The sequence below is a fragment of the Homarus americanus genome, unplaced genomic scaffold, assembly GCF_018991925.1.
Source record: "Homarus americanus isolate GMGI-L3 unplaced genomic scaffold, GMGI_Hamer_2.0 scaffold37032, whole genome shotgun sequence".
NCBI lineage: Eukaryota > Metazoa > Arthropoda > Malacostraca > Decapoda > Nephropidae > Homarus > Homarus americanus.
The window spans coordinates 8830985-8844241 of NW_024731852.1; the positions used below are offsets into that span (position 1 = coordinate 8830985).

Here is a 13257-nt window from a genome sequence, read left to right on the forward strand (position 1 = left end):
ATATGTGGAGGCCCCTGGGCAGCTGCCCACTTTGCCCTCCTGAATCTGGCCCTGCCACGCACACACACACACGTAACAGCAACATTCAACACATTCCCACCGACATATAAGCATATCGATTCATGAACTTGCTAGAAGTCTCTCTGAATGTCAGTCGGTCTTATTTTTTGCTGTCTTACGAGCACCTGTACACACACACACACGAACACCATAAAGGTTAGTACTTCACGTTGTACACAAAGTAAATATATATCACCTGTACCAGTATTAAAATTTGCTCAGAATAAGTATAATTACAACTCAATTAACGCTGCTACACTTACCACAAACACTAATCTTTTAAGAGGAAAATCATTTCTTTCGGCAATATAATGTTTGGGAAGATCATTAAATGAAAGGGATCAATTGACTCGTATCTCCATCCGTATGTCGTCTGCAGGGTAGGTGGTGACGTCATTGCAATTGGCGGTCCTGTTTCTCGAGAAATAACTTATCCCAGCTATTATAACAGGACTTTAAACTTTTATTACAAATTATACATACCGTATCATATACTGCCAGATCTGGGGTCACTAAATCTAAGGGGATAACTTAACTCTAATCTTAATTTCTAAGGGTCGCTGCCACCAGACCCCCTCTGGACAGCATGTAGCTCGTTAGGTAGCGGGCAGAGTGAACTAGGCATTGGGTTAGGTTTTCCATTGATCAGATCGATAAGGGTAAAGAAGGGTGAAACCATAACATGTCTTCATTGATTTATTTCTTATAAAACACACTGGTAAAAAAAACATACATGAACTGGCCTTCCTCAGAAGAACAACGGAATTTTGGTTACCCAGCTGGGCCCCAGACTCCTACATTACTGGCGGGTCATCCACCCACTTATTGCACAACAATCGGTGAACGCCGTATCTCGGTCGTTCCTTCTTACAATATCCCTTAACACATCAGACTGTTCCACTGGTGTGGCTTGTAGCACCGTCGGTTATCATACCTAGTAGCACCATCGCAACACACCTGTTACACTCCATACCTGCAAGTATGTGACTCCTTGTGACTTTTAGGTCTACACCACGGGCCCCTCGTTCGCACACCGCCCTCGGTGGGTAAGGACGAGGGCTTGACCTAGAGACATACCAGCACTATTTCTACGCCTGGTATTATAGGTCGCTCCAAGTGACGACCGCAGTTTCTCACGCTCTCCTTAGTTGTGACTATTCATGTGGAGTGGTGCGCTGGGAATCCACCGGTTCATAGTGGACTGGTATAGTGGGGAGTAATTCCCCACCTGGTGTGGCGCTCCAGGAGACAATGGCGGCTGGGCGGCAAGATACCCCAACCACGTGGCACCTGTGTTGACGGCAGAACGGGAAAGACTAAGGAATAATGCCTGACGGGCGGTTATCCCATCCCTTAACACATCCCTATCACACTTATATATCCGGCAAAGCTTTAAACTGTAGTCACTGTTATTTATCAACCTTAATTGTAGGGCGGGATATAGCCCGCTAGGACACTGACCTGTGTTGACGGCAGAACGGGAAAGACTAAGGCCGGCTTCCCGCCGCTTCTCGTCACATAGGCCTACAGTTTCCAATCCTCAATTTACATTTTTGTTTCTTATGGTTCTCCCCTGAACACTTTACGGTATATTGTCCCTCATTTCTTATAAACACATATATTAATCCTAACTTATACACTAAGGTCAGGTCTTGGTTTGCTAGTGCTTGGTTAAATGCCTGGGATTTTAATATCAACGGGCATCTGAGGCGGGTACATGACGCGCCTTGAAACAAAAGCCGAATGATCATGGCGGGGGTGTATCAACTTCACTTAAAAACTGTAATGAGGGGTCCTCCTCTCACACAGCGCACGATTTGAACACAGACCTCAGATTCTCTGATCACTGTACCTGTCGTGGGTATATGTCACGTGAGGCTACGAGGTGTATTAAATTCATACCGACGCATACACGATATTTCCTTTCCAGTATAGTTTCTAGATCACTGTCAACACCTCACATAGTTCTGATACATTTATCCCTTTTTCCCGATCATTGTTCTCATGTATTTTCATATGATATCTGTTGGGGTTAGGTTCGCTACACGCTCACAGACGTAAATAGTAGGACCTTCAAACCCTGCTCCACACTTAGTCTTACAGTACCCTAGTCCGGCTCAACTGGACTTAACATTCATCTTATGCCTACCCTGAGTGATCCTTAATGCTATGAATACATACACTTGATATGATATAACTATACCTGGGTACAATACCACACATGGTCTAGGAACCTTGAGTAGGTGAGTTGTCCTTTCTCAATGTTTCCCGTTTTCTGGGGTTCTACAAGCGCTGTGCATTTGAATGTTATGTAGCGTAATATGAATTAGATGGGATTTTTAGGGATGACAATGATGTGCGCAGTACAATCAATCTACGAACGTGGCAGAGTGTATTTCTTGTGTTTACCCAGAACCGTCAACTCGTCCATTGTCGTCGAAACTGTTTGGAATAAACATTTCTTATGCCATTGTGGATTTATTCTTAAACAGTTAACATATAATAGACAGGGTGTCCATAAATGATTATCCTGATTAAAGCATGCTGACTTTTAAATAAACACCCGCAATCAAAAACAGTTTTAAGCTTAAGTAGGTAAACCTACAAAGTTTTGATACATAGTTAATGAACTGTAAAAAGAAAACGGATGTAAGATTCGTCATTAAAACATAAGAGCATACTGTTTTTAGGGTAATCATTTATACTGGGGTGGGGATGACTTATGTCACTTCATCTCTTTGAGATGTATTAATGTGTTTTGTATCTCAATAAACGTATCAATCATTTATAGGCACTCTGTATATTGCCTCCGCACACACTGATCTTGTAAACTTACACTGACTGCCTTTATTTAATTCGCTTATTTAATCTTACTGCCATAGACAACTTGTATACCAAACGCCTTAACCCTTAATTCAATCGACATAGTATTTTTACTCAATCATATTTTAATTTAACTGCTTAGTCAGAATTTTGCATTGTACGCACAAAGGTTTCACAGTAAATGAAGTACTGCATTGTAATTATTTTCAGTCATTTACTATCACTTAATAATTTACGAGTAAAAACGAGGGAATATACTGTACAGTATACCAAAACTATACTTAACGTTCAGACGTTTCTATATTTTCACTCTACATATTATTAATTTGATTTATCTATGGCCCACTTAAGTCGGCTATTGTGGTTTTTATTTCGTCTTCTTACGTACCAACAAATAGAATGCATCGCCTAATGATTTTTTTAGAGCGCATATTATCAGTGCTAAAGTTTGTGAACTCCCAGCAGTTGAAGCACCTAAAACAAAAACAAACGCAGGCAAGTAGTCAGTGGATGTATAAACGTGGTAAATTGGTATACATCTTCCAATCAGTCTAACATCAATTGTAGGCAAATTACTGGAAGCAATCATTTCAAAGTATTTTCGAAATCACCTGGAGAAGCATATTCGAGTTAATGATGAAATATTTGGTAACTTGTTCTACTCGTCCACTACTCTATTTCCAAATCAATGTTTACCTATTTCGCGCCTAAATCTAAATTTGTCTAATTTAAAACTATTTAAGAGTTCGCTCCTGGTTGGATAGTTTGAGTACCTTTGTAATGTCCCCTTAGTTTAGCCCTGACTTCCATTTATACACCTCTATCATATCGCCCCTCACTCTACGTCTCTCGAGAGAGTGCAAATTAAGATGCTTATAATAATAATAATAATAATAATAATAATAATAATAATTAACGGTTTATTGAAAGAGCTTGGCAGCCAGAAGGCTGAAAATATACAGTTACATATTTGGGGAATGGGTTTCGAATTACAAATAATATACAAGTAACATAAGTGATACAAGTAAGATAGATAATAACTAGATGGGGAAAAGCTCAAACTACAGTTCATTTCAACATAGTGACAGTGCAAGGAGTAGTGTTTACTGGGAGTGAATACACTGGTTTATTACAAGTTATTGATAATTATTACAATGGTTGGGACTGGGCTGTTCTTATAGCGATCAGTTCGTGCACGTATGGGCTGGATGCGGTTGTGGTGTCGAACAGCAATTCTCGGGCTAGGGATCTCAGGTGGTAGTAGGAGCCGGTGTCGAGGATGGTGTAGAAGCTTCTTACCAAATTTGCAGATGAGGTCGTGGTGCTTTAACCTGTCTCTGTGCTCAAGGTTCCTATTGCAGGTACACAGTTTAAGGATCCATAGGTTCACACAGTAATTATTCATTCTTCGAGTACTATGGACACATCACATATAGAACTATAAAAAAAGTATTGATTAATTTATAAAACTCAGACCAGAGCCACATGTGTGTGTTTGTGGCAGGGAAGAGCAGGTGTCATACAGGTGTTTAGATGGGCCGGTGTTAGGGTGGAGAGTACAGGTGCAGTCACCTCAACACCCATTCACCTTTCACACTCTGCCACGTAATCAACAATCTCTCACCAAACATCCACTTTAAACCCACTACCGTGATATACAGAAGTTTTGTTGTATAAAGCACGAAACACGACAATTAAATCAATATTTGTATCTCGGAAGTGATTGTTCAACATTTACCTCGGGTGTTTTGAACACCTTGAAGCAGCGAGACTGGAGTTCCATTGAAACATGTAAGTACTCCGAAAACAAATTAAAAGTGTGATCTAAGAAAGGCGTAATTTTTTAACAGTTTAGAACTAATTTAGGATATATGTTTTTATTAAAGATATCGTTACCCTAGTTGTTAAATATGACACGGTTAGCAAATGGTTGTGGATATTCCGCACAAACGTGCCAAATTTCCCCACATGCTACCCACTGCCTTAGTTGTCTTATTTTTTTTTATAGGAATACACTATTTTAGAAAATGCAAAGTGTAACATGTACTGTAAGTTGGGCAATTAGGACGAGTTAGGGGTAGTGTACCAAAAAGATGACGTGAGATTATAGGCAATAGTGGTTCGCATCTTTGATTTTACTCCATTCTCTCTTGGGGAACCTTAAACATTCTGGTAGACCCCTTCATTTTTCCACAATAATCTGTGATAATAATGAAGACAAATTAAATTATTCACATCGGGAGTATATGAAAATATACTTTCGTTTTTAATCATTGACAACTTTTACTTTTATCCTCTTCACTACTGATCGGCTAGTTAGCCGCTTGGGCGATCGGTCACGTCTCTGTTACGCACTGTTGGCAAGTATCTTCTTTTATCCTTTTGGGAGTGAGAATTGTGAACTCTTGGAACAATCTGCCAGAGAGTGTTGTGATAGTGTAGGGTTCGTGATATTATGTGTCTAGCACTCAGGATGGATGGATAGAAACTCTAGGTGGTGGCTTTTATATAAAATATATTATATGAAAGACAGTCTGGTGCTGGAGATGCCGTGCGGTGAGAAGCTTGTGGTGAGAGACGTTCAGTGAGTAGCGAGTAGCGTGCTTGAGGAGGTATCTGTGCAGGAGCTTCATTAGAGGAGAATGAATCTCAGTGGAGAGAATTCGAGCGTATATACACAGCAGCCAGAAGTAAACCCGTGGGAACTCGCTGGTTTCTTGACTCCCTTATAGGCTAGACGTAGCAGGTGGCGATCCCCCGTGTTGCTAGGATATGGTAGCAGCTGGTGACGCCCCACCCCCCCCTGGGCCGCTCGTTTGGTTGCTAGGATACTGTCGCATTGGAATGCGGATGTAGTTTGTAGGGGAGAGATCCACTACAATACTCCCCCTCCCCTGGGGCGCTGCAGGAGACTTGTTGTCGGCAGGGTTGTATCTCACATGTGAGACATAACGGGCAGGGGTGTGGACGACTCGGCCGCTACGGGTGACGACTCCGTCTGGAGGCACAAGATCTGTGAGAGAAGCAGAGGGAGAAAGAGGGTTGTGGATAGGAGAAGATTGTACTGGCGAGGAATGTGGTGCTTCTCTCGCTGCAGGTGCAGGGGTGCCGGGTGGAGTATCTGGGTCATTAAGGCCAGCTGCGGGGTCGTCAGGAGCAGTAGGTACCTGAGGATAAAAAGAGGGTATGCAGAAATGTTGAAGGCGAGGTGGTGCTCTACGTGGCAATGGTGGGTAGACTGGCGGAGAAGGTGCGGGATGAATGTGTTCAGGGCGGTGGGAAGGCTGGCGTGGGGCAGTAGCCTTGAATGCAGAAACCGCTTTACGCGTTTCTCACTTTCCGCGGTACCCTGTGGGTGGTTACATTAACCGCGTAAAGTGAGGGTTGACTGTAGACTGTACATGCTAGTACCATCAACATCGAAGTAAATCCATTTTGGAATGTGTTTTTTTTTGTTGCTTTGTGTGTTTGCCCTTGCAGTATGGCCCCCAAATGCAGAGGTGATGCTAGTGGTGGTAGCACACCCAAGAAAAGTAGAAAAGTGATGACATTAGCCGATAAAATAAAGATTTATATTGGTTATGTGATGGAGCGCGTGTATCAACGTTTACCCATGAGAACTCCAACCATTAACATCATCTGCCGATCTGGAGTCTGAAGCCAATGATCCTGATGATCCAGCGGATTAAGAATAAAAATCATTTCAGTTTCGTCATTATCGAAGTGTTCATCAATCACTGTTATCAAAAGGCTTCACTTCATGTATGATATCATCATCATAATTACACTACAATCATCTAACCATGGATCAGTGAGTACAATAATATTATTTTATAATACGTACTTATCATTAATATTTAAAAAAAAATTATGTTATGTTAGTTCTATTTTTATCATATTTTTGCATTATGTAAATGTTAAAAAATTATGCATTTCACATGATAATGAATCCATAAGCAGTCAAGATCCCGCCACCCCATTTTTCCCATAAGTACTTAAGTTTGCCCAACGCGATTTTGCCCGATGCGCAGTTTTCAAGGAACCTAACCTCCCGTTGGGCAAGGGTTTACTATACCTGTACTTGCCTGCACAAGCTCATGCTTTAAATAGCTAGGGTACCAGACTATGGATGCTCTTCCTTCAATAATTATTTTTATTTAAAATGAAAACCCGGTAACCAAGCCAAATATGATAATACTGTACATACCTAACCACCATAGGCTATTTTTGGGGTTAGGTTAAGTGTGGATAATTTACCTTCAGAACTTATTTAGTCCCAGGGACTATGGCAATAAGTGAATGATATACCAGAGAACAGTACAGTATTGTTAGCACAGTACTCAAAAGCTGAAATCTAGATTAAAACCTGGTATGCCAGGAATGAATGAAACAATTTCCAAAAGGGGGTTGGGGCTGGTGCCATTTCTGGCATAGCACATCATACATTACATTGGTCCTGTAGGATATTAACTTGTACTACTATGATTCTCACTACCATTTGTCTCTTTCAGAACTTGTATGACCAGGGTTTTGTGGAACTTGTGATTATGCGCCTACGGCGAGTATGGGGACGGCACAAGGAGAAGATACTTGTAGCAGGCCTCTTGGCTCTTGTTTTTGTTGTCATGGCTCCTCCAAAACCTATACGTGACATGGTAATGAGAGAGGTGAGGACTGACTGGCATTGCTTTTAATTTTCCTTTTTTCCCTTCTGCCACCAATCAGCTCATTAGCAACTTGGGTGGTTCAGTCACATCTCTGTTACACACTGTTGGCAAGTATTGGGCATGTACAGTACGGTCTCCAGAATGTATATGTACCTGTGCCAATGATAGTCAAGTGTGGTCTTGAATGAGCTTACACTCAGTGACCTCACAACGTCAATGAAAGGTAAGTTGAGCCCTGAGCTGGCATTCCGAAAGATCTCGTCAAGAAAACCAATTATACTACTGCAGTATGTAATATGTTGTAGTAATAGTCCAGATTACTGTAGTTGCATCCCATATCTACTTATCTTTTGTTTTAAATTCCACCATAAAACATAAATGGTTTCTTTCCTCATGACAACGATGAGATGTGTCCGAACCATACATTTTACGTGATATAAATTTTGTGATTTCTTTCAGGTTCAGGTAACAGATGTGGCTCCTCCAACAGCTGTCAAATACTCTGTACTACAGTATATTATTTTCATATCACAGTGAAGGCATGTAAAAGATTGAGGTCAAATAAGAAGTCTTTAATTTTTATCTCGTCTGACAAAATGTCAAACAGTTGGAACAGATTGATAGAACAGTCAGAATGCAGCATGATTCCTGAAGTGTGGCTTTTCTCAACTGAATACAAATAATGATTTAACAAAAAAAGTGCAGTACCATCATAGCCTAACTTAATCTGAAACATTATTTTTTCATATCTATAAAAAAAAACAGTCTACTGTATGAAAGGAATCATTTAGTCAGGCCAGAGGTAGTCACAATATAATATATCATGTATATATTAAAGCAACCTAACCAACCAAACCTACAAAACTTAACCTAAAATACTGTAAACTGATAGAGTTGTCTTTTATGATCATCTTAAGAGAAAAAAAATTTCTGTGAAAGGAACTGTACAGCCTTCAGAGAAGTGAAAAGAGAGTCATGGCCACCTTGAAAGTCAGAGGAAGTGCCAGTAAAGTTGTGCTCACAAGAAATAATTATACAAATTTTATTACAGTTCAGTAATATCTGCATTAGCCGGAATCCCTCAAAACCAGAATTGAAATTTTCTCAGAAAATTGTTCCCCAAAGCCGGAATTTTTCGGAAAATTCCGGCTTTGGGAACGATTTTCCGAGGTGTGCATTTTCTAGAAATTCCGAGAAAATTTTTCCGTTACCCAGAAAGTTCCAGAGATGAGGGATATTTTTCCGGGTTCGAGAGATGATGTAATGGGCAATTTCTGAAACTTTCGAGAACATTTTTCCCTTACTTAGAAAATTCCGGGGATGAGGTGATTTTTTCCGGTTTTGAGAGTCATCTCGTAACCTGGAACTCTCTCATTCCCGGAAGTGCTCTGCACCAATTGTTCCGGCTAACGGGGATATTACTGTACTATGCAAAATGTATTACTTGTACATTTTTCATCAATTTCATGAGGTTAGAAAACATGTTCTATGACGAATTGTCCTCCAGTAGTTACGTGTAGTTAAGACACACAACTCATGAGGACTATAACCAAAGTTGTATAATCCTATACTGTATAGTAGCCATGAGTTGATTTCAAAAATTGAAATGGGTATTAGATACCTCTCCGATCTTACCAAGTTTCAGTACAGTACGTATTCACATACCTCAAAACTCAAATACTGTATACAGTGGTCCCTCGGTTAACGAACACAATTCGTTCCAGAAGGTCATTCGTTAACCGAAACCATTGTTTCAATGGGATTTTGGGTAATTGGTTCCAGCTCACCAAAAATTACATGCCAACTAAAAATAAATGCAGTAAAGTACACTTACTTTGAGGTGTGCATATGTAGAAGGCTCCTGGTTGATGATGATGATGATGAGAATTAGAAGTGGGGGTGGAGGTGAAGGAAGAAGAGAAAGCAGTGGGATGGAAGAGAAGTCACCCCATGGTGCCATATCACCCATAAAATTTTAAGTTCACTTGGTGTAATTCAAGATTATTTTCCTTAAATCAACACTGCACTGCACTATATACAGTTAGACCCCGACTTACAACGGGGTTAGGGACCCAAATCCAGGTCGTAAGTCTGAATGGTCATAAGTCCGACATAGAAAAAAAAAAATTGATAAAAAATCTACAATGAAATACAGTACAGTAAAAGTAATACATAATGAGGAATGGATACAGTACAGTGAAAGTAATAAATAATGAGGAATGGATACAGTGTGACCTTTAATGTAGTCAGCTGAATGCACATGGGGCCCCCATAATTTTCTAATTATACATGGAGACTACATTAACTGGAAACGTTTCGGTATAGAAAATGCGTGTGTCATTTGGAGAAAAAAAATGGTCACAACTGCGACGGTCGTAAGTCGAAGCAGCCGTAAGTCGGGGTCTAGCTGTATTGTCATATGTAAAATAAATTTCAGAATGACCAATAATTGTACTGTAAAAACGTAAAAATAGTTTATGTTCAAGAGAGTCTCAAGCAAGATGCTTCCTCCACTGAGCAGAGACACAAACTGCGCCATTCTGGGTGAGTCAAGTGGCTGTTTGGCATGCTAAAAACTAGTTCCCTGTACTTCAATTATGTTAAATAATTGTTAAAATTACTAAAAATTTTAATGTAAGACTTGGAAAATTATTGAATAGTACAACCTTCTTGATATTTACTCAAATGGTAACGAATATAAGCCCTAAAACCAATTAATGTGTTGGTGGACTAATATTACAGCTGGTGAGCAGGCGAAAGCAGGTGAAAACATGTTGGGAAAAATTCGTAAGGAATTCGTTAACCGAATTGAATATTCGTATGGAAGGTAATTCGTTAACCGAGGCGTTTATTAACCGAGGGATCACTGTACTGTATCTTGATACTTCTATAAGATGATAAATGATCAACGAGGAAGGTGTGTGGTTAAGCATCATTAAAAACTGTCGTGTACAGTAGCATCTTAAACCATATAGATAGGAAATGCAGTAAAGAGATATGAAGATGACATCAGTGGATAATAAGGTGAAATAAAGCTGAATATGGTGTGATGAAGAGTTAAAAATATTGTCACTGAAGTTAAATTTTATGGGAAATTAAAAGACTAGAGTGATGAGTACAGTAGTACAATGAAAACATCTTCTAATACAGTATGACGTAGTGAAAAACAATGGCAGATCCAGTATATTACAAAAAGCTGTAAATAAAAGACTCACATATTGAATGTATATTCTCTTAACAATTACTACCTTAAATGTCTGAATTGTGGTTTGTATATATTTTTTATGTTGGGTTCAGAAACTGAGAACCACTGCTGCCCCACTAGCTCCTCATACAAAAGTCCTACATCTACCACTGATGTAGGAGTTTTTGAAATTTTAAGATGTTACTAATAATGTTTAAGTAAAATCGTCATAAATGTTCACAATTGGTTTTGCACGTTCAGATATTTAGACAATGCAGGTACAGTATACAGTTCGGCATGTGTTGAGACAATGCAGGTACAGCTGAAGACTCTTCCACTTTAAACACCCAGCCAGATGACCAGAGAGGTAAAATCTGCTGATGATCTGGTAACAGTGTGTGTGTGTGCAGGGGTAGGAGGAGGAAAGATGGGGGAGTACTTGAGTTACGTGTTGCATAATATAAATCAAATATTATTTTGGACACAAAACAGTGATGGTAGTAGAAGAGGTGATTATGGTAAAAGAATATGCATTTACAGTTGTCTCTAATCTAAGCCTCCAAAGCCAGTGAAACACGTAACCTTTAACTCCCCACACTACTGCTACCCTTCCTCAAGTAAGGACAGTATGGGAAAACAGGTGCCAGTCAATGATTGATGTCAACCAATTTCTTAGTTATACAGGTAATTATTTTCCAAATCCGACATATAACTTTAAGCTGATACACATTTTAGGTGATTCAACTGCTCTTATATGCACATAATATTGCATGAAAACATTAAGAGCGTATAATAAAAACATATGCTGTTGTAAGTAACATTTTGACCTAGCCTCGCACCAATGAAGCCAAAATGACCTCTTTACCCGTATCATTTTAAATTGGCGAGTCTAGTGGTATGGTGTTATGAAAGATACTGACAAGTCGTTGCCAATCATGTGTATGTGCGTAATGCTATCCTTTGTAATGTTGGGAAGTTACCTTGTGGCACTGGGCAATCTGTAGCACACACACACACTCCTTATCCTTTATTTTCACAAGCAATGAAATGAATAATGACATATGACGTAAAAAAACAAGTGTTTAAAGATATAAATGCATCCGCCCCTGAATGGAATACAATACAAAATAGTGAAAACAATGTTATTTTGCTTGATCACGTAACAAGTGTCAACAGCCAATCAAAACTCATGTGAGGTATTGTCACGACCCTAGAAATCATAGAATTCAATATAAAGCTCTTAGACTTCAAGATGAACCGTCGTGACACCCAGTTAGCTTTAAGAAGTAACATTGTGGGCCTACGAGAAGCTGGACTCTCTATCCGAGCCATATCCAGTGAGCTTGGAATATCAGCCGCTACTGAAATCAAGTGGATTAGAAGACGGGAGGAGAGTGGCAACTTGAACGACCTTGGCAAGTACTGATCAGGCTGACATGTTATTGGTGATTATACAGGCAATCAATTATATTTACTTATTATAAAAAGTTATTGGCTTTTTAATCTGCATTTTCTTTTTGATTGAGAGAGACATCCCTGGGTAACGAGTGACTATGCCTGAAGACGATGCAAGGATCTTGAGAGCAGCTGAGGACAACCCTTTCACTAAAGCTGTTGCAATGTGCGAAGGTCTGCAGCTGGACGTGAGCGCTAGAACTGTCCGGGGGCAGCTTCACAAGGCGGGTATCCACCACAGGATTCCCCCCAAGAAAGAACGACTGGCAGAGGAACACCATGCTGCCAGACTCGCCTTCGCTCGTTGACATGCTGACCAGTTGCTGTCAGCATGTCAACGAGTTGCTGGGAGTTGTTCTCCCAGACGAAAAGACCTTTGCATCGACAAATCATGGCAGAATACACAATTGGAGGCGCAACAACACTAGATAACAATGATACATCATTTTGTCCAGAGCACCAATTAACAAATGCATTAACACAAATGTTTGACCTTTTATGAATTCTTACACTTATTGAAACATTTCAGGAACTGCTGCATATAAATTATATGCAATGGTTGTAAATCAAGTAATCCTGCTTTTTAGACCTGCTAAAACTACTAATACAATCCTTTAATACATGAGTAAATAAATAATACAGTGCTACCTCTGCTCTCTCGGTAGGTACACGTCGATAATGACTGTGCGTATTTATTTATCCAGCTGTATTCTAAATAAAATTAAAAATTGGAACCCATTAAGTTGCTTGTTATATATTAAGCCAAAGTAATTTGAAGATAATTAAAGTAAAGGTTTCCAGCAATATTGATCGTTACACAGATTATAATGCATCATGATATTAACAGCTGAATTTTTTTTAACAAGTATGACCGTGAGCTATGAGGAGGCGTAGAGGACGCAGCACCTGTAATGTGTGGGGCTATATGTCTGGGGGACTTGGTTCAAATCGACAGGGGATTTACAGCGCAGAAGTATCTGGACATTTTGGAGAATTTTTTCTTGCCCTCTCTACAGGAAAGAAAATTCCCCTTCCCCCTGGATCAATTGTTTTCCTTCATGACCAGTG

At 39.8% G+C, this 13257-nt stretch overlaps 1 protein-coding gene across 6 annotated transcripts in view; it reads left to right on the plus strand.

The window, feature by feature from the left end:
• LOC121868038 (N-acetylgalactosaminyltransferase 6-like) overlaps positions 1 to 13257 on the plus strand; it is a 48348-nt gene that overhangs the window by 4274 nt on the left and 30817 nt on the right. For 5 of the 6 annotated variants that reach the window (XR_006089290.1, XM_042368292.1, XM_042368288.1 and 2 more), the window contains exon 2: positions 7395 to 7550. Coding sequence is in view for 5 of the 6 variants with exons in the window: in XM_042368292.1 (XP_042224226.1) it covers positions 7431 to 7550 (120 nt within the window). In the remaining variant the exon portion in view is untranslated. Of the gene's footprint in view, positions 1 to 4411; positions 4675 to 7394; positions 7551 to 13257 lie in introns of those variants that run through there. The other variant, XM_042368289.1, reaches the window with a different exon arrangement.